The sequence below is a fragment of the Eretmochelys imbricata genome, chromosome 9 (genome assembly GCF_965152235.1).
Source record: "Eretmochelys imbricata isolate rEreImb1 chromosome 9, rEreImb1.hap1, whole genome shotgun sequence".
In the NCBI taxonomy this organism is placed as follows: Eukaryota; Metazoa; Chordata; order Testudines; family Cheloniidae; genus Eretmochelys; species Eretmochelys imbricata.
The window spans coordinates 48662745-48689399 of NC_135580.1; the positions used below are offsets into that span (position 1 = coordinate 48662745).

The following is a 26655-nucleotide window of genomic DNA, read 5'->3' on the forward strand; positions in this document are numbered from 1 at the left end:
GTAGAAGGAACTGGCCAAGGAATGCCCTTTCTCAGGGGTCTGGGGTTAATAGCAACATGTTCCTTTGTCACACCTTAAACAAAGCTCAGGAGGAGACCCTGTCAGAGTTAATGGGATCATGTGTAGAACCAGTCTGAGATTCTCTGGGCATGCTAGTATGACCTCCACTAGACATCTGTGGAGCGTGACTTTACTTGAGGTCTGCAGGGCAACTACATGGAGCTAGGTCCCTACTTTTAGTCACTACTTTCTAGAGCAGTAGTTCCCAAACTAGGGATGCTGCTTGTTCAGGGAAAGCCCCTGGTGGGCCAGGCTGGTTTGTTTACCTGCCGCGTCCACAGGTTCAGCTGATAGCAGCTCCCACTGGCTGTGGTTCGCCGCCCTCAGCCAATGGGAGCCGCAGGAAGCGGCACGGGACGTGCTGGCCGCCGCTTCCCACAGCCCTGGAGTGGTGAACTGAAGCCACTGGGAGCCGTGATTGGCCAAACCTACAGATGCGGCAGGTAAACAAACTGGCCCGGCCCACCAGGGGCTTTCCCTGAACAAGTGGCGCCCCTAGTTTGGGAACCACTGTTCTAGAGTGAACTGAGTTTGGGCAATTTGATGTTCTAAACATTTATATAACACAGTTCCTCACCCATCCTGCTTTTGGGAAGCATTACCAGCTAGTCTGCTACAGTGGGGCTCCATGGAGGCATTCTCATGAAGGAGAAAAAGGGGGCAGGTTACTTTTTACCACTTCTGTTCTCCAAATGTTGGGCAGCTATATCTTCTATCTACAGCAGAGGTGGGTAAACTACGGCCCGTGGGCCACATCCGGCCTGGCCCAGGAGGCCGGCCCCAGGCCCCTCCCCCTCAGCGCACTGCGCTGCCAGTGCAATGCTCCGGGCGGCCGGGCAGCGCAGCTGTAGCGCCGAGGTAAGGGGGCGGGGGGGGAGTGTGAATAGGGGTCAGGGCAGTCAGAGGGCAGGAGGGTTGGATGGGGCAGGGGTCCCAGGGGGCAGTCAGGGGACAGGGAGAAGGGGTGGTTGGATGGGGCAGTCAGGAATGAGGTGGGGGGGTTGGCGGGTTGGCTGGGACAGCAGGGGCCAGTCAGGGACAGGGAGCAGGGGATGGTGGATGGGGCAGGAGTCCTGGGGGGGGAGGGGCATCAGGGAACAGGGGGGTTGGATGGGGCAGGAGTCCTGGGGGAGCCATCAGAGGGCGAGAAGCAGGGATTGTATGGGGGCTGGACTATGCCTGGCTGTTTGCGGGGAGACAGCCTCCCCTAATCGGCACTCCATACAATTTTGGAAACCCGATATGGCCCTCTGACCAAGAAGTTTGTCTGCCCCTGATCTACAGCATTGGTTTGAGCTGAGATCACATTAGTAAGGATGACCTTTCAGAGCCTAGAAATAATGGAGTAGGTGATATATGGTAGTGTATCATGACTACCATGGTAGTGTACCATCATATATGGTAGTGACTACATGAGTTGGTCTGTGTCCTGATGATTCAGTGACAGATAGCAATATTTCACCTCAAGGGTACTAGTTCCAGTTGCAGGAGCTGTTAAGACAGACAGCTGGATCTAGGAGTAACCACTCTGCTAGAGAATTCAGTCTTAGACATCTATGAGTCTAAGCAGAATTTCCCTCCAGTTGACGAACTTGACCTGGCTTGACTCTGGAATCAATCCCTTTGTTCTGGTATTGAGGGGATGAGAAAGCAGCCATAAAACAAACAAAAAATCACCTCACAACCACCTTACACACACAACAAATGAAAAGCTGATAGCGGTGAATGTAAATCAGAAAGTAGGAATTGTAGAAAATTGATAAGGGAAGCAAAAGGACACTATGGAGAGCAGAGTTCAGGACAAAAAGTATTTCAAGTATATAAGGAACAAAATTGGTCCATTACTAGATGAAAATGGTAGAATTGTCACTGATAATGTAGAAAAGACTGACGTGTTCAATAAATATTTCTGTTCTATATTTGGGAAAAAACTGATGATGAAATACTTACCAAGTCCAAAAGTAACTCAATGGGATGTTAAACAGCGGTTATTAAAGATAGCTATTTTTAAATTAGCAGGTCCATATAACTTGCATAAAGAGTTTTAAAGAGCTGTCCAATCCACACTCAGCACTATTATATTGCTTTTCAATACATCCTGGAACACTGGAGAAGTTCCAGAAGACTGGAAGAAAGCTAATGTACCATAATTTAAAAAGGGTAGATGGGATGATCCAGATAATGATAGGCCTGTCAGCATGATCTGTACCTGGGCAAGATGCTGACTTGGTATCACGTGACAATTTGATTAAAAAATTAGATGGATATAAAATGAATAGAGCACACATTAAATGGATTAAAAACTGGCTAACTGACAGGTCTCAAAATGTAATCGTAAAAGAGGAATCATCATTGAGCATGTGTGTTTCTAGTGGAGTCCCACAGGGATTGGTTCTTGGCCCTATACTATTTAATATTTTTTATCAATGACCTGGAAGAAAACACAATCATCACTGATAAAGTCAGCAAATGAGAGACGGATGGTGGGAGTGGTAAATAATGAAAAGGACAGGTCACTGATACAGAACGAGCTGGATTATTTGGAAAACTTCTGGTCTATAAGGTTCCATTGTTGAAGGTGATCACAGTATCCAGGAAGTTGATGCTAGTGTGGGAGTGCTCCAGAGAGTTTAATGGATGGCTGGTGGTTGCTGAAGTTGTGGTAGAAATCTATGAGGGAGTTTGTCATGTGTCAAGAGGATGAAAATATCGAAGTATCACAGGTATATCATTGATTTTGTGGTGCATTTGTCCAGAAATTCTTCCTCAAGGTGGCCAAGGAAGAGTTAGGCATAATTGGGAAGCCATCCTAGTACCCATGGCTATTCCCATGGTTTGGACAAAGTATTTGTTGTTGAGTGTTAAATTGTTATGGGTGAGGATGAAATGGATGAGTATACAATGTATTTGAGATGGATATCTGAGTGCTGTCCATTGTCTTGTCGATATTTGAGGCAAGCAGCTATGCCATCGTGGTGAAGAATGTTGGTGTACAGGGAAGTGACATCCATGGTGGGAAGGATAATGATCTGAAAGAGTTATTAATGTTGCAGAGTTTCTGGATAAAGTCAGTTGTCCTAGAGGAAGCTGGCCCTGTGTGTGGTGAGTGATTTGAGGATGATTTCTCTAAGACCTGATATTCTTTCAGTAAGTGTGCCATGGCCAGATATAAGTCTGCCTAGGTTTCCTTGTTTGTATATCTTGGGAAGCATGTAGCAGGTCCCTGGGGTGGGTTCTTTGGGGATGGGGTTGTAGTGTTTCCCTTGAAGTTGTTTGCGGAAGGATTTGATGATATCCTTACATTTCTGGGTGTGAGGTCTTCTTTGAATTCTTTACAGTAAGCGGTGTCGGCGAGTTTTCAGTTGGCCTCGGTAATGTAGTTGTCACAGCTAAGCACTATGATGGCACCCACTTTGTTTGTTTGATCACTATCTGGTGGTTAGGTATCAGGAACTGTATAGCTGTCTTTTCGGCAGTGGAGCGCTTGTGGTGGATGTGGTGATTAAGGATTTCACAGTCAATATTTTCCCCCAAAGCAATCAATGCAATGATCAAGTGTGTGATTTCATCCACTATGGGGTCTCCAGTCATATGGTTCTTTTTTCTTATGACAGACAGTGATAGTTGTGGGGGGGTGATGTTATTATTGTGAAAGAATTCTTTGTTCTCGTCCTTAAAAGAAAACTGCACAACACCTTCAAAAGATGAGCCTGGGAGCTTAAATTCATAACTTTGCTAGACACTAAAAATCATGGTCTTAATAAAGACACTGGATGTATGGTTTATTATAACAGTCTGTAACCCACTAACCGCCCTTTTTGTCCTATGACTACAGAGGTGTTAATTGGCTACTTCACCTTGAATGGGTCTCTTACAACAGTGGTTCTCAACCAGCGGCATATGGAGGTCTTCTGTGGGGGTGTGTACATCAACTAATCCAGATATTTGCCTAGTTTTACAACAGGCTACATAAAAAGTGAAGTCAGTACAAACTAAAATTTCATACAGTGACTTGTTTATATACTATATGCTGAAATGTAGTACACTATTTATATTCCAATTGATCTTTTTTATAATTATATATTAAAAGGAGAGAGTAAGCAATTTTTCAGTAAGTGTGCTGTGACACTTTCGTATTCTTATGTCTGATTTTGCAAGCAAGTAGTTTGTAGGTGAGCTAAAACTTGGGGGTACACAAGACAAATCAGACTCCTGAAAGAGATACAGTAGCCTGGAAAGGTTGAGAGCCCATGTCTTATAATATGTGTTAGCTATGTATGCTAAACAATCTGTTCCACCTTGTATTTAGCTGTGACACTTGAGAGTACATTTCCCAGGCCTGAAGAAGAGCTCTTTGGAAGCTCAAACGCTTGTCTCTTTCACCTATAGAAGTTGGTCCAATAAAATATATTCCCTCACCCACCCTGTCACTCATCTAGACTGACATTCCACTTTTGACAATCATCCTGCTGGTTTTGATTATGCCCTTTAGATCACAACTGCCATCTTCTAGTAATACTCCAAGGTCCCATTTTCTATCTGCCTTGCATTTCTATACTAGCATTGTAATACATATATACTCTTATTCTAAAACAAACAATGAAGATTATCTACATTTTTTTACCTTCTAGCATTTGCTGTAAGTATCTGCCTGTTGATCTGAAGTAGGCAAATGCTCCCCTTCTCTCCCTCTGTGGCCTAGTTTAAGGCAGTTTTTTATATACAAAATGTGTGGGATTACTGCATGTAAGATAGCTGCACCAGTGTCAACACCTACCCTTCTTGTAACTGCTCATTTCCAGATTCTTCAGCAACAAGAAGCTCGTACTCCTCTGCAGCGTATCTGTCCCAGTCAGAGGGCTCCGGTCCATCATTTTCAACATCCTAAACATATCAGAAAAGCAAATTAAAGAGAGAATGTCCTTACTGATCTACAAACTTGTTTTGCAAAAGCTTCTCACCTATCTACAACCATGTGCATTTCTGCAACACTTACTTTTGGGGTTTGAAAATGCCTTAAGGAAAACAACTCAATCCAAGATTAGTCTCTTAAAGAAAAAATGTTTAAATTACGGACTGGTCAAGTTCTTTAAACAAAGGCCCGAGTAAACAAATGTGTTTTCCATTAGGCTTTAAAACTCAGACACAGGTGGAATACTTTGCCAACCATCTTGAATAATGACATTCCAAAAATGTCAAGCAAGAATAACTGCAAATCTGAACTGCTCTGGCAGGACATACTGTAAGAACAAGGGAACTCTGCCTAGTGACTGGTTCTCAGATAATTGCAGGACACCCCTTTGAATTGCACCCACAACCAAGCATGCAGGTTTTGCAGAGCTTGGAGCACAGGGGCAATATGCTCAGAGAACTCCTTTCCATGTATGAGTTGGGCCATGCCTTTCATCCCAGCTGAGCTTTTCAAGAAATATACAATGCTAGCCCCAAGTAGCAATGCAGCAGTGGGCCCTGGAAATAACAAACTTCTGGGTCACTGTGGCACAATTCCTCTCCCTCCTGAGTATGCACTGCCTTCAGATGTTGTGCGAGCTGCTGTGCAAATACACAATAAGAGACAATACAGATGGGAAAGAATTCAGACAGTCTTATGGGTAAGGACGTGCCCAAAACAGACACTTGCATTAGATAGAGGAAGGATCAGCTCTATCATAGTTAAGGTTAGAAAGCCCTTTCTGTTTATAGGACAACTCTAAGTGACCTAAACTCTGTACAGCTACTTGGCTTGCCTTGACAGTTGGAGTGCACCTAGGGTGTATGTGATGGGGTTATTACTAGGACTGTCAAACAATTAAAAAAAAATTGCAATTAATTAGAAGATTAAAAAAATTAGTTGCAAATAATCATAGTTTTTTAATCGCACTGTTACACAATATTAGAATACCAATTTAAATGTATTTATAAATATTTTTGGATGTTTTGTTTTGATTATAACAATACAACGTGTACAGTGCTCACTTTATATTTTTTATTACAAATATTTGCATTGTAAAAGAGTAAACAAAAGAAATAGTATTTTTCAGTTCACTACATACAAGTACTGTAGTGCAATCTCTTTATGGTGAAAGTGCAACTTACGAATGTAGAATTAATATTTTTGTTACATAACTACACAAAAAGAAAACAATGTAAAACTTTAGAGCCTACAAGTCCGCTCAGTCCTATTTCTTGTTCAGTCAATCGCAAAGACAAACAAGTTTGTTTATATTTATGGGAGGGAATCCTGCCTGCTTCTTATTTACAATGTCACCTGAAAGTGAGAGTAGGTGTTCACATGGCACTGTTGTACTAAGTGTACAGGACTCACTTTATAGTATTCTGTTGTTGTAATTGAAATCAATATATTTGAAAAAGTAGAAAAACAACCAAAAACATTTATAATTTAAAGTGCTATTCTATTATTATTGAAGACTAATTAATCATGCCTATTTTTAAAATCTAGTTCATTAGTTTTCCGTTAATCGCTTGAGTTAATGGCGATTAATTGACAAACCTAGTTTTTATGGATCCAAATTTAGGGTTATTTGACCAATGGGTTACTGAGATACAAGACTCCCTCCTATCTCCCCTCCAAAAACATTTTTTCTTAAGGTTGACAATTTCTACCAATGATCTACACCAAGACACTGTAAATCAAAACCCAACCTGGGGCAGAAATCTGAAAATGAACTGTGTAGGCATGTTGCTACAATCTGCCTGTCAAAGGGTTGGGTTTTTTTTAGTTTGGGGAAATGTAAGCTGAGTATAGCAGAATTCAGAAGGTGCTGATACTGAGCATTCTTAAAAGACAAGTGGACAGCGGAGACAATGAATGCAGGGAGGGGCAGGGCTACCTGCTCGCCTGTCAGCCCAGCAAACCAATTCTCTCCCAGCAATGGGCAGGCCAAAAGCTTGGAACCTGGCCCTTATACCCAAACCCTGTACATCAGTAGTCTCCAAACTTTTTATGCCCAAGATCACTTTTTGAATTTAAGGGCAACCCAGGATCTACCCTGCCCTTCGAGGCCCTTCGAGGCCCTGCCCCACTCACTCTATTCTCCCCTCTCTCTCTTGCTCACTCCCCCCAACCCTCAGTCACTTTCACCACGCTTGGGCAGGGGGTTGGGAGGTGGTAAGGGATGCAAGCTCTGGGAGGGTGTTTGGGTGCAGGAGGGGGCTTGGCTGCAGCACAAGAGGGGGTCCTGGCTCTGGGAACAGGGGCAGGGTGTTGGGGTGCGGGGAGGGAGCTTGGCTAGAGTGCATCAGGGGGTATGGAGTGCTGGTTCTGGGGGGACAGGGGGTTGTGGTGCGGGGTGCTGGCTCTGGGAGGGAAGGTCAGGGCTGGGGCAGGGGCTTGGGGTGCTGGCTCTGGAAGGGTGCTCAGGGCTAAGGGTGTGGCCTCTGGCTGGCCAGTACTTACCCCAGGCAGCGCAGTGAGGTTAAGGCAGGAATTTAACCTTACATACTGCTCCCTGCCTGCCTTGGCCCCATGCTGCTCCTGGAAGAGGCCAGTGCACCTCTGCAGCCCCTGAAAGAGGGGCATGTGGCTCTGCGTACTACCCCTTTCTCAGGCATCACCCACAATGTTCCCATTAGCCACCGTTCCCCACCAATGGGAGCTGTGGGGGCAGTGCTTGCAGGCAGGAGCAGCATGCGGAGACCCCTGCCCCTCCCTCCCCCCGGGGCCATGCTGGCTGCTTTCAGGAGCAGCGTGGGGCTGCAGCAGGGAGCCTGCCTTAGCAGCAGCCCCGCTACACCACCGGTGATTGCAATTGACTGGGAGAGGCCGAGGATCAACCAGCTGATCGCGATTGACAGTTGGTGACCACTGCTGTAAATGAATGAGCTACATTTTGTCTCTGTTGCCAGAGAATGGGTGTGGTGGATGAAGCTGCATCGAACAGGTCTGTCTTCAAGGCCCTAGAGCAGCAGTTTCCAGCCTACTGCTGAGGTAAGGGGTGGGCAAACTTTTTGGGCCTAGGGCCACATCGGGTACAGAAATTGTATGGAGGGCCAGGTAGGGAAGGCTGGGGGAGGCTATGCCTCCCCAAACAGCAAGGTGTGGCCTGGCCCCTGCCCCCATCCAGCCCGCTGGAACCCCCCACCATCCAACACCCCCCCCCCCACTCTCTGTCCCCTGACCATCCCCCCAGGTCGCCTGTCCCTGATCCAATGCCCCCTACCCCCCACCCCCTGACCACCCTGAGGACCCCTGCCCCTATCCAATCTCCCCTGCTCTCCACCCCCTTGGGCCCCCCCCGCCCTGCTCTCCCTGCCCCACATTACCTGTGGGGTGGGGGAAAGTGGGGGCTCAGTCCTTTCTCCATGTGTTTCTCCTGCTCGTTTGGCTGCTCTCCCTAGCAGTCGGGTAGGGCTCACTCCCTGTCAGGGCTTGGCTGCTGGGGCCAGGGGCCAAGCATGCTGGGGGTAGAGGGGGGCCTTGGCTTGCTCTGCCTCGACCCCTCCCGCCTGCCCGGAACCGCCCCTGACTGCACCGCCATGGAGCACCAGGTCTGGCAGCGCTATCGCCGTGCCACCCAGCCAGAGCTGCAACCACACTGCCCAGGCACTGGGGGGACTGGGACTGGGAGGGAGGGAGGGGAGGGGCCAGGGGCTAGCCTCCGCCCCGCTCACTACGCTGCAGGGCTGGCTCCTCTGCAAGCCTGTCCTGACCCCGCTCCCTGGCAGGAGCTCGGGGGCCAGAAGGAAGGGTCCTGCGGGCTGAATGTGGTCCGTAGTTTTCCCCCCTCTGGCTTAGGGGATACACTGCCAGGTGGGAATGTGAATTGGGCCTGTGAGCCAGACCCAGCCCATGGCTGGATGCTATTGTGCTTATTCATGCCCACACAGCACTTTTTTCAGTTCTCCACCCCACTGCTTTTTTCTGCAACAAGCCAAAGTTCACTGTCCCTAAAAATAGTTTTGGGGCAGCAACATTTGGAGACCCTGCTTTATACCTTCTGAATTGCAAAGGGATCCCGTTGTTCATTGTCCAGGTACTTTTCTAAGTTAAAGAAGGTGTTGTAGAATACGTGAGCCATTCTGCATCTCTTCAAGTCTCGCAGCGTCACCCTTCCTGCAGAAAGAGCACGCGTTATTTTAGTAGCGCATTCTTAAATAGTGAGTGGTAGGACCCATTTAGCACAGGTCTTTTCTAATTTAGGATAATACCACTACGGTGTGTGTTTTTTCATGCTGCCAATGCCCATTTATTAGCCAAGCAAATAGCTCTGTGTCTAGCTTGGACCAAGGATGAGGAGGCATCTCATCTGGCTTCCGTGGTTGTTTTGCATTCTGCTTCCTATATGCAGATTTCACACAGCATTCATGCCTGTCTAAAAAGCACATCTTGGACTGTGTTCATACGTTACTCAATAGCCAGACAGGTGCTATGTAATAAACGGTTAGTACTACAGTCCTCATACTGCATGACACACTGGCTATTGTAGAGCATGCCGGCATGTGCAGCAACTTAATTTCATTGGTCCTAATATGGTTTTATGATTAGAGGTATCTGGGTTCTTCCAGTAGAATTATTGCCTCAGGCTGTAGTAAGATTGGGCTATTTTTGTGTTTCCTATGGGCGCTTATCAGATAGTGTCAGTAATGGGTAGTACTTGAGTCATATTTATTGGCAAGCTATTGCTGTAAACAGCTCCTTACCAGGCCTATATTTTCCATTTACTGACTTTTGCAATTCCAGGATAATTTGCTGAAGTTCAGAGGGTGCTTTGTAGTCTGGCTTTTGTGCTATGGCTTCCTACAGATACTCATGAAACTCATCCCAACCAAAAACAATGGCCAGCATTGCTTTTTCAACGTAAGCACAGTTCTGCTGTGTTTCAGGCAGTGCTTTAGAAACATGTGTTGCTAGGCAATCATCTTGCAGAAGGACATTATCCAGTCCCCTTAATGTATGTGGCTTCTGCACTGCTGTTTGGTGTAAGGTTCTTTTCTTTGGCATGGTCCAAAATGTTACACATTGTTCCTCTCATTGTGTTGATTAAAATCAGGAGATCATCATGGTTACCTCATCCAGATCCCTCCATTGCAGGACAAGCTGCTGAGGGAAACCTGAACAGAAGCTACTTCAACTGTAACGGTGATTTGAAGGTGTAGTTTTGCAGTGAACCTCCCAATACAGGCTATACTTTGATCTCCATCTTAACCTACAACAGAGCTTTTTAATTCACCCTCCATCCCGCCGTTAAGTAAGACTGAATCTAAATAATATTTGAAATATATATTACAACCACCAGATAATCCATCATTTAATTGGATGTGGGGGGAGGGGGGGAGGAATTCTCCATTACTTGAAATCTTTAAATGAAGATTAAATGCCTCTTTCTAAAAGAGAGAACATCCAGCTGAGCTAGAGTCCAGGAGCCTGGTGACATGCCATGGCCCATGCAATGCAGGAAGTCAGATCTGATGATCATAATGTTCCCTTCAGGCCATAAAACCTATGAACTCAAGAATTTACACCAGCTCTTGGATTGTAGTGCTGTACCTAAACTTTCTCTTGGGGTGTGTTTTTGCTCATCACCCAGGCCTACAGTAGCACAAGTCATCCATGAGGTCAGCAAGTTAACCCATTTGCTAATGGGTTAATGGAGACTGGTAGGGAGCTAGTGAAGGCCAGTTCACCACCTACAGCGCTTAGCAAATGGGTTAAACTGCTTCTGTTGAACTCATGGCTGACTTTTCCATGCCTCCCAGGAGAGAGGTTTTGCACACAGGCAATTTGTGAGACTTTTTAGCTAGGCTAAGGAAAAGGACAGATTACTCACCTCATACAGTAACTGGAATTGTTTGAGATGTTTTGTCTCTATGGGTGCTCCATGTTTGGTGGTTGCAGACCAGTTTGCCTTTTATTGGAAACTTTTCTTCAGCTGTGTCTGCAGGTCTAGACCAAGGGTCTAAAAGGGGGGGCAGACCTGCTGCCGGTCAAGTTCCTTCTCGACAATGATGTACAAAGTACTCTGAGGTGGAGGGGAAAAAAGGCGGGTAGTGGAGCACACAGAGAAGGATGTATCTTGAAGAACTCCAGTTACTGTACAAAGTTAGTTACCTCCCCTTCTTTGTGTTTTTGCCCCTATGGGTGCTCCACGTTAGGTGACTCCGAAGCAGTATCTTGATTACGGAGAAGAGTGCTGAGGAGATGAGTTCAGAGAACAGCCTCACCTAAGACTGTATTTGAGCTGGAGATATGAATGACATGGAAAAGTGTGCACAGAAGACCAAGTGGCAGCTTTACAAATGTCTGTAATGGGTATGTTTTTTAAGCAGTACTACTGAAATGGATTTAGCTCTGGTGGTATGGGTCAGTGCCCTAGGATGAGGGTGCACACCAGAAGCCTTGTAACATGCTAGGATGCATCCTGAGACCCATTTTAGATAGTGTGTATGGAGAGAGAAAATCCCTTCATTCTTTTGTCTGTCTCTCAGAGATGGGGGCTTGAAATTGGTCCTTCTGGTCCTGTGGCAGATGGTCAATACATTATGCAAATTTGGTGTAATAGTACTTTGTCAACAAGGCGCAATAGTGGGTGACACTGAACTGTACTTCAGCCAAGAAGTAGCTCTTGCTGCCAAGAAGATCAACGCACTTGAGCTCTTTATCATGAGAAGCTGATCTTACCCTGGTGGTGTCCGCTCCTTTCATTGACCAGACGTCAAACACAAGAAATGGATGGTGGGGTAAGAAGAAAGGATATTCAGAGCCATTGGCCGGAACATAGTATTTTTTGTGAGCCCTGTTGCACCTGGGTGGGATGGTGACAGGTGTCACCAGGCCATAACATCTGGCAGACAAGAGGGTGTCATGAATAGACAGCATTAGTTTGCCTCGAAATGTGGTGTGGAGAGTATCCACCAGAGAGTGTTAGAGCTCTTGTATCTCTTCCAGGGTAATCTATAGTCTTGGCCACCCGCTTCATCACGTCCTGGAACAATCTAAAATAATCCACATAGGATGGTGGAGGGGGCATAACTGCTTCATACAGAAATGATGAGGATTATTTGTTGGAAGGAGGTACTTCCTCCTCTGCTCTTAACTCCTGGTCCTCCTCGAAGTCTCCCTGAGGATGTTTGGGATGCTTCATAGCGAAGGGGCTCCCTACATACTGAAGGCTGCTCCTGCTCATGGGTCCTTGTATCTTAGGGCATGCTGTCGAACTGGAGAAGGCCCTAGGATTCCAGAAAGCCCATTGTGGTTGGGGTATGGAAAGGGAGTGGGACTCCAAGCATGCTCCTGCAAAGGCTGGCGGGGCTAGTTTCCAGAACATCATCACCAGGGTATACTGCCAGGGAGGGAGGCTGGAAAGAGAAGGTGGCTGAATCTTCGATGGAGATGTCCTATTCTGAAGATGTACCAACCTCCCCCGTCCAATAGACAGGCTAGGGATGTCGGTACCGGCATCTGAGTAGGTGCTGGTATCCGAGTCAGTACCAGTGGCCAAGCTTTTGTGGGAGGATGCACCGATACTGACTGGTAGGTTGTACAGGTGGATAGATTAATACTGACAGAGACATCCTCCTCATACCTCTTAGCCCTGGTCTACACTACGAGTTTAGGTCGAATTTAGCAGCGTTAGATCGATTTAACCCTGCACCTGTCCACACAACGAAGCCATTTTTGTTGACTTAAAGGGCTCTTAAAATCTATTTCTGTGCTCCTCCCCGAGGGGACTGGCACTGAAATCAACATAGTTGGGTCGAATTTGGGGTAGCGTGGACGCAATTCGACGGTAGTGGCCTCCGGGAGCTATCCCAGAGTGCTCCATTGTGACTGCTCTGGACAGCACTTTGAACTCAGATGCACTAGCCAGGTACACAGGAAAAGCATCGGGAACTTTTTAATTTCATTTCCTGTTTGGCCAGCATGGCGAACACAGCAGCACAGGTGACCATGCAGTCCCCCCAGAATCATAGAGCGTAGAATGTTTCTACGCTCCCCCTATCATCTCTGTCCCTGAGGTTATCACAGATTAGAAGGTGAAAAAACACACTCGCGATGACATGTTTTCTGAGCTCATGCAGTCTTCCTGCACTGATAGGGCACAGCTTAATGCATGGAGGCATTCAGTGGCAGAGGCCAGGAAAGAACTGCTGTGTTTGCTTAACAGCAAAAGTATCATAGATTCATAGTTACTAAGGTCAGAAGGGACCATTATGATCATCTAGTCTGACGTCCTGCACAACGCAGGCCACAGAATCTCACCTACCCACTCCTGCGAAAAACCTCTCACCTATGTCTGAGCTATTGAAATCCTCAAATCATGGTTTAAAGACTTCAAGGAGCAGAGAATCCTCCAGCAAGTGACCTGTGCCCCATGCTACAGAGGAAGGCGAAAAACCTCCAGGGCCTCTTCCAATCTGCCCTGGAGGAAAATTCCTTCCCGATCCCAAATATGGCGATCAGCTAAACCCTGAGCATATGGGCAAGATTCACCAGCCAGATATCCAGGAAAGAATTTTCTATAGTAACTCAGATCCTACCCCATCTAACATCCCATCACAGGCCATTTGGCCTATTTACCATGAATATTTAAAGATCAATTAATTACCAAAATCACGTTATCCCATCATACCATCTCCTCCATAAACTTATCGAGTTTAATCTTAAAGCCAGATAGGTCTTTTGCCCCCACTGCTTCCCTTGGAAGGCTATTCCAAAACTTCACTCCTCTGATGGTTAGAAACCTTCGTCTAATTTCATGCCTTGCTAGTGATCCTGCCTGAGCCAGGTCACTGTGTCACATGCACTCCACGCTGTGGCAGCCTTGGGTGGGGGCATGACCACCTTGTGAACAGGAAGGCCGTAGTGTAGTGGTTGTCACATTCACCTAACATGCGAAAGGTCCCTGGTTCGAAACAGGTCACTGTTCCTTTTTCTGACTCTCCTCTTGCATTTTTAGTCTTAGAACAGACCACACTGTGAAATTTTACTTTGAATTATATCAATTATGAGTTAAATAATATGGAAGCTCTCTCTAAGTTATAGTCCCGGGTTCCTTACTCTTTCAGCTGCTCTGATAAATTCACATTTTTGTTAGGGGCGGGATAAAATTTTCATGAAGCCTTTTATAGGGACTAAATGCTATCTAGGACTCTGAAATAATCTTAACGTGGCCCATAGAGTGCAATTCTTCGTTCTGGATTTGTCATTCCACAAGTTGAATGGCTCCTTACTATTGCCCAGGCTTCAAGAGCCATGGGAGCAAGGGGTAGGCTGGGGTAGGTGCAATCGCATGGTGCTGCCAGCTGGGAGAGCAGCCTGAGGCAGAAGCCTCCAGCTCGCATGATATTCCAGGCAGGACTGAATCTCCATGAGATGAAACTTAAAGAAGAGAATGACCTGGAGTCACTCCCATTCGGTGCTCTAAGAGGAGAATAGCCATGTCTGCCCAGGCACCCCGATCAACCTCACCGAGGTCTGCCAGGAGCACCCAGAGACGTTCAACAGCTATCAGTCCTACTGCACTGTCTGCTGCGAAAGCAAGGAGCTGCTGCTGTGTAGCAATGCAGTACCGCATCTGCCAGCAGCACCCAGGAGACGTATGGTGACAGTGAGCTGAGCGGCCTCCATGCTTGCTGTGGTATGGCAACCATGGCAGCGGGCTGGGCGGGGCCGGCGGCCGGGACCCCGGCTGGCAGGAGCCGGTGGCTGGAGCCCCAGACCGGCAGTGGCCTGAGCTGCTCAGCCCGCTGCTGGTCTGGGGCTCCGTCTGCCAGCCCCACTCAGCCCGCTGCCTGTCTGGGGTTCTGATCATCCAGGCAGGCAGCGGGCTGAGCGGGGCTGGAGGACGGGACCCCGGAAAAAAGGCGCAAAATGATTGTCTGCCGTTGCTTTCACGGAGGGAGGGAGGGGGGCCTGACAACATGTACCCAAAACCACCCGCAACAAAGTTTTTGCCCTAACAGGCATTGGGAGCTTAACCCAGAATTCCAATGGGCAGCGGAGACTGCAGGAACTGTGGGATAGCTACCCACAGAGCACCGCTCTGTATGTCAACACTAGCCATGGTAGTGAGGACGCACTCCTCACTTTGGTACCACTTGACTCACCAGGGCACTCTGCTGACTTAATGCGCTTAGTGTGGACATACACAATCAACTGTATAAAATCAAATTCTAGAAATCGACATCTATAAAATCCAACCTAATTTCATAGTGTAGATATACCCAATTAGTAGAGGGGGTTCATGCTCCTCTGTCAGACAGAGGTCTTTGTGAGACGAAAGAGGATAGAACCGGTGATCCAGGGCAGTAGTCCTTGAGTCAAGTGGTACCAGAGACCACATGGATGTGTGGTCCACATGCTCCTTATGGCTATTTCCCACAGAGGATGCCAAAGTTGGGGCCGGTGCTTTGAGGAGTCCCTGTGTTCGGAGGGCTCTAAAGCTACAGAGGCCAGTGCTGAGTGGGGTTGCTTGCCAAGAGACTTCTCGGTATGTGAGGTGCTTGGTAGACCTTTCTGATGGAGCCGGAAGAAGCAGAAGCCTCAGCAGTACCCGGAGGAGGATGTGAGATCTTCTTAGTACCTGGTCTCTGGGGTGAATTTCCCTGGGCTTAGACTGGTTATCAGGAGACTGAGATCTCTTCTGCTTAGAATGTCTGGAGGCTTCAGAAGTTGTCCCTTGGTCTTTGATCGCTGGAACTGAAGTTGTCACCGGAGCACTGAGAGGCTGAGGCCTATGTATGTGGGGAATCAGACCCCATGGTCTCAGGGAACACTCCATAAGGAACAGTTTAAGTCTATCCTCCTTCAGCTTCTTTGATCTGCTCTTTAATCTGAAGCAAACCTTACAGTTTGACGGGACATGGAACTTGCCGAGGCAGTAGAGGCAGCTGCAATGCCCTTTGCTGAGGGGGAAAGACCTGTGAAAGGTCTGGAAGGGTTTGAAGCCCAGGGTTTTGGGCACAACCTGCAGAAGGGGGGCTATGGGCAAAAAGGCTGAGGGTAGCATAGGCCCTACCACTGCCAATGAAGAAAAGGAAGGGGTGGAGCCCAAGGAAGTTCCAGGCAGTGCCATATCTGAGTGGTGACAGAGTGAGACTGTGCAGGCAGTGTGCACCACAGGCAGAGCTCATAGTTCAGCTCTGCACAGGCCCTTTGTGTGGGTGAGGATAGTGCCAGAGGAGCCTGTGGGTGGGGGATGGCACTCGTGCTGCATAGTAGCCCAGAATGGCTCCACAGGGCCCTCCAGCCTGGCTGGGGAGATCCCCTCGCTGTAGTGCCGGGTGCACAGGTCCTGGCCTTTGTCAGGAGCTGTAGACACTCAACCACCAGGCCTGACTCATTTAGTACAAAGCTTATGAAATGTCAGCATTGCCCTTCTGCCTCTCCTGTCTAATGGACTACTTCATTGCAGGGTTAATGGGCTGCCATACTACTCTCAGCAGTGTCAGAGGAGAATTTCTGTTGGGCAAAGTGGTTTTTTTGCTCTCTCTATTATGTGTTTGTCCTAATCTATGATACATGGAATGGTATGACATGAGCAGGCTGTAGCCTATCTCCTCCTTGTTATAAATCAGAAATTAAAATAGTAGCGGCATTAATCTAGCAAGAATTAGTCACCATAAACCCCTTACTCCTTGGGGCTTGATTGTTACTACTTGTGCAGGGATGTGCAAGCAACCTCCTCCTCCCCCATTTCCAACCACTTAGCACGGAGATGGGCCACGTAGGCGTAGTGGAGAGAGAACCCAAATGAGCTCTTAAAATAAAAACAGAGTGAGCATAGGTGGGAACTTGGCCTCACTAAACACCTCCAACAGGCTGGGGTTTACGGCAGCTCTTACCATCCCCATCTGGCTTCACCAGGTCGAGCATTTGGCACAGTAAGTCATGGAATGGCAATGGCTCAATGCCCATCGCTTCCATCCTCTCACACTGTTCCTCGTAAAAATACTCCAGTTCATACATAGACAGCACACCATCTCCATCAGAATCCAGGCAGCGGAACCAGTATTCAATACTAAGGAAGAAGAAGAGAATTAGTATTTTCATGTTGGCAGCAGTGCAGAAACCAGGAATATTATCTTATCCACCAGAGATCGGAGCAGTGCAAGGTCCTCTGGTCCTGTACCACATCCATCATGACTGACAGCTAGAATTGCAGAGTAAAAGCAGAGTCTGACAATACCCTCAATTACTCAAGGGTAGGAATTTCCCTATTCTACAACTGGCCTTCAGTGCTGATGATGGGAGGGGGCTGGAGCAGCTTCTAGGGGTTTGGGCAGCACTAACCAAGCACCAGTTAAAGTAACCTCTCTGTATAAGCTATAAGCTGCCTCTCTGTATCAGCTAGAGGCAGATCCTGCTGCTTCTGCCCTGAGCACTACAGGGGTCAGTTTACTCAGTAGCTTTGCTGTCTGCACAATGGAGGGGAAGCACAGTAACTGATATTAATGAATGTACTTGGGCCTATGTTTCCCAGCAAAGGCCCAGTATTCGTGTTTGCTGTGTCCTGGGGTATGGGAACTGCGCCCTCGTCAAAGGTGGGGTTGCCCAAACAGGCTAATTGCCTGCAGTTATCCCTACACTTAGGTTATTGAGTATCTCTGGGAAACCCCTGGCAGGAGCTAATGCAGGCCTGGGATGTCTAAAATAGTTCCATGTGCTCTTTTATGCAAAAGGCAAAGGTCTCAAATAACTGCTGAGGCTTTAGCTATGGCCAGGCCAGGGGCAGGACTGATGGGACTCCAGTTTTCATTCTCCCTCGCCAGTCACTGTCCTAAACAACTCAAGTGATTCTGTGTGAGTGGCAGGCCACTGGAGAGGGGAATGCAAGGAGAGGCTGTGTAGTATTCTCCCACACCCACTAGTTCACACATCTGCTAAGTAAATGGAATCAATGGACCACTGGATTGCAATTTTTGTCATGCTCCCCCCAGCCATTCACCACAGTACGTAATCCCAGTTCTGAAAGGCATGTCCCATACCCTCATTGATTCTATAACTGAGTCAGTACTAGGCAAGTATCTGGCAGGAGGGCAGTGGAGTGGCGGCAGTCAGGGGAACTGTTCTGTTCTAGCAGCATCCTACTGAGTCTCCCTCTTTGATACCACCTCCTTCCCAGTCACCCAAGTCACTGATCTATACTAACAGTGCACAGATCACTGCAGGAAACACCTCTCTGATAAGCAGCATCCCTAAAAAATCAACATACTTCAGAACCCCAAAAGTCAGGGTCCTCTGCTCAGGGGAAAATCACTGAGACAGCAACAACGTTCCTTAGATTAGTGCAGGTCTTTTAACTCCACGTTGACAATGTTCACATAACAATCTGGGATGGAGCTATGCCCCATTCTCAGCCTGTGCTTTTCTGCCACCACCTCTTCCCTGTGGCAAGAACAGGAGCAGCACTCGATCCCGCGAAAGAGGCAGATGCATTATTGGACGAGGGTGTCCGGAACACACTGGTTGCCAAAGCCCTCAAGCTCATTCACTTCACAGCCAGAGGGATGGATTGTGGTTGGCAGCCCCCTGGGAGGGCAAAGTGGCCTCCTGCCAGGCACTGCTGCCACCAGCTGGATGCTGACCTGGCAGCAGAAGGCTGGCATCCAGAGCAAGCTGTGATCCTTATATGACATCAGGAGGGGGCTCTAGTGAGAGGGGCTTTCCTGGGGTGATACAGGCATGTAGGGGCTTGACAGTCATGTGGGGGAGCAAAATGGTCTGCTGGTGCCCAGGTCCTGCACCCCATCCTGCGCAGTGGCCTCCATGCCAGAGAGAGCTCTACCTGCCTCCCTGCAACTTGGGGGCTCCCTGATGGCTGGAGGCCTCATGCCTGCTGGCAGCGTTTGCACATAGTCCTCCATGCAAGCACGGTGAGGAAGGGCCCTGGTGATGAAGGTGAAACAGGAGGCACTGAATGGGGCAGCTGGGGGTGAAACCCATAGCCACTTGGGCCTAAACCTTGCCGGGGGTGGGGCGGGCCCTTTGGTAGGCAGTTGGGAGCATCCACTGCTGTTATGGCTCAGGTAGTGGCCTTCCCTTACCCTTGGAGGGGTGCTAGGACATGAGGCCAGCAGCAGGGCCTGCCTGCTGGTGGTGGTGATGGCATGGAGCAAACAAATGAAAGCTTCTCCCACCTCCTCAGCCCTGCTCCCTGCATGTATCCTTAGGCAAACATGGGACAAGGGACAGAGTGGGGTGTGATGGGAAGTTTCGTGACCACCGATAAAATCCAGGGTCTGGAGAAAAGGTTACTTTAAAAGCAAAGTTTGTTTTTTATCTGGTTTTCTACTGGCAAAGGCAAGTTATCTGTGCAGGGTGATCCAGTAAGTCAATGCCTCACCTCCCACTGCAAGCCAGGCTCATCCTGGTTCACAGGCCTTTGCACTAACTAGCAGGTCCCAGTCTCCTGTAATTCCATGAGCTTTCTGCATGTGTCTCTCCACACCCTTCCTAGAAGTCCTACCTTGTAGGGCTCCTTTTGTCTTCCTCAGCAATGAGGAGCCACACGAAATCTGCATAGCTCAGCCGTCCCTCCTTCTGTGCTTCGTTGCCCCTGAAAGACCCCAAAGCACCTTCTAAATTATAACATGAATACACAGCCAAAAGCAAACTCAAAACACCTTCTGGGGAGCGAGCTGGGAATTTTCATACACCTGGAAAACACTCATGCTTGTTCTTTTAGGCCAGAAGGAGTCTGTTGGTATTGGTCGGCCCCTCCCATACTGAACTTGCTCAGGGAGGAGAAGTGCTCCTGAAAGCAGATACCGCATTCGCAGCCCTACTGTCACTGCAAAGATGAAGTTGCTTTTGAAGTACTCCCCACCCCTACAAACAGTTAGGAGCTTTTATTTTAAAGGAGCTTTTGCGATTGTGCCCTCCAGCTGCCTGACACTGTCACTGCTGTAGGACTAGGACACACATACATACATGAAGTGTAAGCACCTGTCCCCTCTCCTGTGGCCCACAGCGATGCGTTTGGGAACTGTGCTAATTTGACAGGGTTTTATTTATTTTTAAAATCACCCACCGGTCCCTCTCTTCCTTTTCAGACTGGCCCTAGCCTGTGACGGAAACGCTAGCACCTTGCCCTCTCAGTGGGATGGGGAATGTATGAGAATACCTTGCATTTCTACTTAAGGCTGACAGGATTCCTGTTCTAGTTTTTGCTTCCTTCCAGTTCTCCATTTAATTCTCCAGCCAGGGTGCTATACCTTACCTCACCACTGCTCCACTGAATATCCTCTCAATAATCCTGGTTGATAAAGCTGGAAATGAAGAAAATGAAGCATCAATACATAGGCACAGTTAGCTTCATGGTCTATCAGAGCTGTGTGTGTGTGTGGTCAATCTGTATAAAGTCATTATCCCACAGCTAAAAGGACAGGCAACGAACACGGCCTGCATGGCCATTTTAGTACAGTCCAAACTTTAATAGCTTTGCAAACAGTAGCAATTAACCTTCCAAGTCTCTCTCACTTCCTGTGCCTAGCCTGGCAACAAAACTATTGTCCCCCTAGAATGTGGCAGCTCCAGATTATCCAGCTATAAGACCTTGGAAACTAATAGCGCCACTGGGACTTGTCCCATGATCAAGGGCTGCCAGAGTGGGGTGAGCACTTCTGGCATGAGGGCACGAAGGATAGCTCAGCATGTTTAGCTCAACAAAAGAAACTTAGCGTCTTTACCACTATGGTGGAACATCGAAACCCTGCACTCCCATAACGAGAGCTGGGTGAATACTGGTGTTTTTGGTTTGCTGGCAATGCTGAGAAAAATATTTCATTTTGGGTGGAAATTTTCAGTGAATCGAAAAGTCTGAGCTGGGTCAAAACACACTATGCAGTTGAACCATTTCTAAAACATGTCAATTTTTGTCAGTTCAATGAAACACTTCAGTGAACTCGACATAAATATGCAAATAGGGTTGGGTCACCTGAAACTACATTCTTCCCCCAGCAAATTCATTATTTGCTGAAAAAAAGATCACTGAGCTCCAGGCGCAGCCATGCCAGGGACTGACTGTCTCTCCCCACTGTCCTGCCACAATTTAACAGTAGCGGCTGTCGGGATTTACCAGGTTACTGTGATTATTTTTACACTTACTGCGGAACACTTTCTAGCACATAGTGAAGTACTTGCCTAAATAACTGGCCCTCACCTACAGCTCTCACAGTATGCCAGCACAGTCCATTAGGGGCAGTAGTATCCTATATTCACGTGGGGTGGCTTCAGCCCATGCAGAAGACTGCTGAAGGTCTAGCACCACTTAGACAGCCCAACTGTCTCTTGGCTACTGCCATAAGGTGGCAGGGCCTGAAAAGCAGGCTGGTTGCAGAGAGGAGTGCAGGCTGCAGCCTATGGGTAGCTGGTATAAGCGCTTTGGGGAGGCTAAGAAATGCTGGAGTTGGCAAACCTCCCTTTGGAGGCATGCTGGCCCACCGTCAGAAGCTCCCGAGAAGTATGTGTGTGGGACTTAGATTTTCAGAAAACCTTTGACAAGGTCCCTCACCAAAGGCTCTTAAGCAAAGTATGCTATCATGGGCTAAGAGGGAAGTTCCTTTCATGGATCAGTAACTGGTTAAAAGATAGGAAACAAAGCGTAGAAATAAATGGTCAGTTTTCAGAATGGAGAGAGGTAAATAGTGGTGTCCCCCAGAGGTCTGTACTGGGACAATTCCTATTCAACATATTCATATATGATCTCGAAAAAGGGATAAACAGTGAGGTGGCAAATTTTTCAGATGATACAAAACTACTCAAGATAGTTAACTCCCAAGCAGACTGTGAAGACCTACAAAAGAATCTCACAAAACTGGATGACTGGGCAACAGAATGGCAGATGAAATTCAATGTTGATAAATTCAAAATAATGCCCACTGGAAAACATAATCCCAATTATACATATAAAAATGATGAGGTCTAAATCAGCTGTTACCACTCAAGAAAGAGATCTTGGAATCATAGTGGATAGTTCTCTGAAAACATCCACTCAACATGCAGCTAGAGTCAAAAAAGCAAACAGAATGCTGGGAATGATTAAGAAAGGGATAGATAATGAACAGAAAATATCATATTGCCTCTATATAACTCCATCTTGCATACTGCATGCAGATGTGGTCGCCCCAGCTCAAAAAAGATATATTGGAATTGGAAAAGGTTCTGAAAAGGGCAACAAAAATGATTAGGTAGGACTGGGACTTTTCAGCTTGGAAAAGAGATGACTAAGGTGAGATATGATAGAGGTCAATAAAATAATGACTGGTGTGGAGAAAGTAAATAAGAAAGAACTAGGGGCCACCAAATGAAATTAATAGGCAGCAGGTTTAAAACAAACAAAAGGAAGTATTTTTTCACACAACGCACAGTCAACTTGTGGAACTCTTGCCAGAGGATATTGTGAAGGCCAAGACCATAACAGAGTTAAAAAAAGAACTAGATAAGTTCATGGAGGATAAGGCCAACAGTGGCTATTAGCCAGGATGGGCAGGGATGGTGTGCCTAGCCACTTGATGATTACTGTTCATTCCCTCTGGGGAACCTGGCATTGGCCATTGTTGGAAGACAGGATATTAGGCAAGATGGATATCTGGTCTGACCCAGTATGGCCGTTCTTATGTTCTTAGTGAGTCAGGGGAGGCAGGGAGTGCTCCCACCAGTCCTGGTTAAATTACAGGCTTCACAGCCTTATACACTGAGAAGCTGTAGTAGTGGAGAAGGGGAAGTGCAGGCCGGACAAGGCCCCTCGGTCACAAAACCAGATGGGATTCCTCCTCTGGAGCCACAAGGCCCATAACAGTCTTTCCCCTCTTCCAGCCAAGAGAGAACGTGCCTCAGTGCACCTTCCCTGAATAGGCCTGGACCCCAGGCAGGCACCTGGGCTAGCATTGGAGACAGCTCAGGGAAAGGAGCCAAGGAGTGAGGCTAGAGGTCGCTGGCTGAATGAATAAGGGAGGTGGGTGACTAGTGCACTACTGGAAGGGGCAAAAGCTGAGGATTAAATGCATTTAAAATGTGAATGTGCAGCGAGGTAAAGAAAGGGTTGGGCAGGATTTGGAGGGGATGGGTTATGTACACAGATATTTAAACTGGCTCCTTCTGCTGGGGCCATAGGCTACACAGCCTCCCATTGGGAGATGCCTTAGGCATGGAAACTAAGGCCCACTCCTGGCTCCACAAGGCTGGGGGAGAAGGCTCCTTCCACCCCTAGACTGAGTGATTGGCTCCTGAATCTTGTGTTCAGCCTGAGCTTTCTTACGGGCGCCTTTCCTTTGGGTCTACTTGTAAGCCGCTGTTGTTTCCACAAGTGGAGAGGCAAGACGGGGCACCTGTTGCTTTGTCCAGAACACTGCCCGCACACTTTAGTGCTCCCACTGGGTATATGGAAGATGCGTGGGTTGCAGCTGGTGCTGTTGTTGGGTTTAGGGAGGACCACCAAGGAGACTGGGATCCTGAGCTTGCATAAGAAAATGTAGCAGCTCCCACACCAACTGCCCCCACCCCTGCAGCTGGGACATGGCTGAGTTGCCCTCACCCCAGGGACCTCCATAAGCTCTTGGGAACCTTTTTCCAGGTACAAAGCTTCTTCAGGGCCTTTTCCAACTCCCCACTCTCAACCATCACTTGAATCTCTCACCTCACGCTCCACAGCAAAGTACAGAACCAGCTTCTTGTCCCCCTTGCTATTTTCTAAGCTGTACCTCCTCTGCTGAACTGCATTGTCCACCTGTGGCCAGAGGGCAGCTGAGCTGGAGGCAGCCAGTCGATGACTGCAAGGGGATTTAGCATCATTACAGACCCCACTGTGTAGAAGCCCTTATTGTCTATTGCAGCTCCCCTTCCCCCCGCCCTAAAAATGGCTCTGTCAATTAGCACTAAGCGAAGTCCAGCACTGCCCCCAGTTACATTGCTGTGGCACCAAATTTTCCATTTAAAATATAACTTCCCAGCAAGGCAAGGCCTACCTTTTCCCGCAACTTTTACAGGTTTCTGTTACCACCATCCTCAGCACATGTCCCAGCCTGGGGGATCACCTCACCTTGATCATTGTATCTAGCCAGATCCTTCTGGCTGATGTAGAGGTCATGGTCAGTGTCCAGCTCCCAGAATTTACAGTAGATGACATAGAAGTGCTCATAGGAGAAGTAGTCTGTGATTTGGTTTATGTCATCCTCTTCCTCCAAGAGGGCAAGAGTCTGAAATGGCACAAGTTGGAAGGAAAGTTAATTCTAGACTAGATAGGGAGATGCTTCAGCAATTGTCTGGGTACCAAGGCTCTGGCACGGAGGCGAATTACACATTGTGAACTAATCCGCCTCTGAAATGTAACCCTTTTCCATTTGCCAGCTGTCATATGCAAATACATTCATCATTTATCAAGGGAATGAGCAAGGAGGCACAGCGAATGACAGATACCCTTGTTCAGAAATGGATCTCCTGGCATGTGAGTACGGATGTCTGCATAAACAATGCTCATCCCCAGAGCGTCCTATAAACACCACCACTTTCATGTGAGAATTCAGGAATAATGAACAGAAGCAAGGCGGGGCAGAGGGGACACCAAACAGCCATCTAGAATTGGCCCCAATGTCTGCATAGGCTGCCTTCGATCAGCCTGTGACACTCAGTGACATTCACCACCATAAGGCCTCAAATCTCAGTAGGAACTGGGGCACATCCCGTGTCAAAAAACAATGCACTCTGGAGCAACGTCATCCTGGTACAGTACACTTTTGTACCCCATCCCTTTCCTGTCTCTCTTCCTTCCCTTCTCACCAATCACCTTTCTCGCTCTCCTCTCAAGGCGTTGTGGTCTCAGCACCTCCGAACATTTGCATGTTGGGATCATAGGATCACAGAATCATAGAATATCAGGGTTGGAAGGGACCTCAGGAGGTCATCTAGTCCAACCCCCTGCTCAAAAGCAGGACCCATACCCAATTAAATCATCCCAGCCAGGGCTTTGTCAAGCCTGACCTTAAAAACTTCTAAGGAAGGAGATTCCACCACCTCCCTAGGCAACGCATTCCAGTGTTTCACCACCCTCCTAGTGAAAAAGTTTTTCCTAATATCCAACCTGAACCTCCCCCACTGCAACTTGAGACCATTACTCCTTGTCCTGTCCTCTTCCACCATTGAGAATAGTCTAGAACCATCCTCTCTAGAACTACCTCTCAGGTAGTTGAAAGCAGCTATCAAATCCCCCCTCATTCTTCTCTTCTGCAGACTAAACAATCCCAGTTCCCTCAACCTCTCCTCATAACTCATGTGTTCCAGACCCCTAATCATTTTTGTTGCCCTTCGCTGGACTCTCTCCAATTTATCCACATCCTTCTTGTAGTGTGGGGCCCAAAACTGGACACAGTACTCCAGATGAGGCCTCACCAATGTCGAATAGAGGGGGACGATCACGTCCCTCGATCTGCTCGCTATGCCCCTACTTATACATCCCAAAATGCCATTGGCCTTCTTGGCAACAAGGGCACACTGCTGGCTCATATCCAGCCTCTCGTCCACTGTCACCCCTAGGTCCTTTTCCGCAGAACTGCTGCCTAGCCATTCGGTCCCTAGTCTGTAGCTGTGCATTGGGTTCTTCCGTCCTAAGTGCAGGACCCTGCACTTATCCTTATTGAACCTCATCAGATTTCTTTTGGCCCAGTCCTCCAATTTGTCTAGGTCCCTCTGTATCCTATCCCTGCCCTCCAGCGTATCTACCACTCCTCCCAGTTTAGTATCCGCAAATTTGCTGAGAGTGCAATCCACACCATCCTCCAGATCATTTATGAAGATATTGAACAAAACCGGCCCCAGGACCGACCCCTGGGGCACTCCACTTGACACCAGCTGCCAACTAGACATGGAGCCATTGATCACTACCCGTTGAGCCCGACAATCTAGCCAACTTTCTACCCACCTTATAGTGCATTCATCCAGCCCATATTTCCTTAACCTGCTGACAAGAATACTGTGGGAGACCGTGTCAAAAGCTTTGCTAAAGTCAAGATACAATACATCCACTGCTTTCCCTTCATCCACAGAACCAGTAATCTCATCATAGAAGGCGATTAGATTAGTCAGGCATGACCTTCCCTTGGTGAATCCATGCTGACTGTTCCTGATCACTTTCCTCTCATGTAAGTGCTTCAGGATTGATTCTTTGAGGACCTGCTCCATGATTTTTCCGGGGACTGAAGTGAGGCTTACTGGCCTGTAGTTCCCAGGATCCTCCTTCTTCCCTTTTTTAAAGATTGGCACTACATTAGCCTTTTTCCAGTCATCCGGGACTTCCCCCGTTCGCCACGAGTTTTCGAAGATAATGGCCAATGGCTCTGCAATCACAGCCGCCAGTTCCTTTAGCACTCTCGGATGCAACTCATCCGGCCCCATGGACTTGTGCAAGTCCAGTTTTTCTAAATAGTCCCTAACCACCTCTTTCTCCACAGAGGACTGGCCATCTATTCCCCATGTTGTGATGCCCAGCACAGCAGTCTGGGAGCTGACCTTGTTTGTGAAGACAGAGGCAAAAAAAGCATTGAGTACATTAGCTTTTTCCACATCCTCCGTCACTAGGTTGCCTCCCTCATTCATTAAGGGGCCCACACTTTCCTTGACTTTCTTCTTGTTGCCAACATACC

General features: G+C 47.8%; 1 protein-coding gene across 3 annotated transcripts in view; it reads right to left on the bottom strand.

Moving 5' to 3' along the window:
- PPP2R3A (protein phosphatase 2 regulatory subunit B''alpha) overlaps positions 1-26655 on the bottom strand; it is a 140800-nt gene that overhangs the window by 4200 nt on the left and 109945 nt on the right. For all 3 annotated transcript variants that reach the window (XM_077825646.1, XM_077825644.1, XM_077825647.1), the window contains 6 exons: positions 24060-24216; positions 20241-20289; positions 19488-19577; positions 16864-17039; positions 9015-9133; positions 4838-4944 (listed from right to left, as the gene is read on the bottom strand). In XM_077825646.1, the coding sequence (XP_077681772.1) occupies positions 4838-4944; positions 9015-9133; positions 16864-17039; positions 19488-19577; positions 20241-20289; positions 24060-24216 (698 nt within the window). The remainder of the gene's footprint in view (positions 1-4837; positions 4945-9014; positions 9134-16863; positions 17040-19487; positions 19578-20240; positions 20290-24059; positions 24217-26655) is intronic.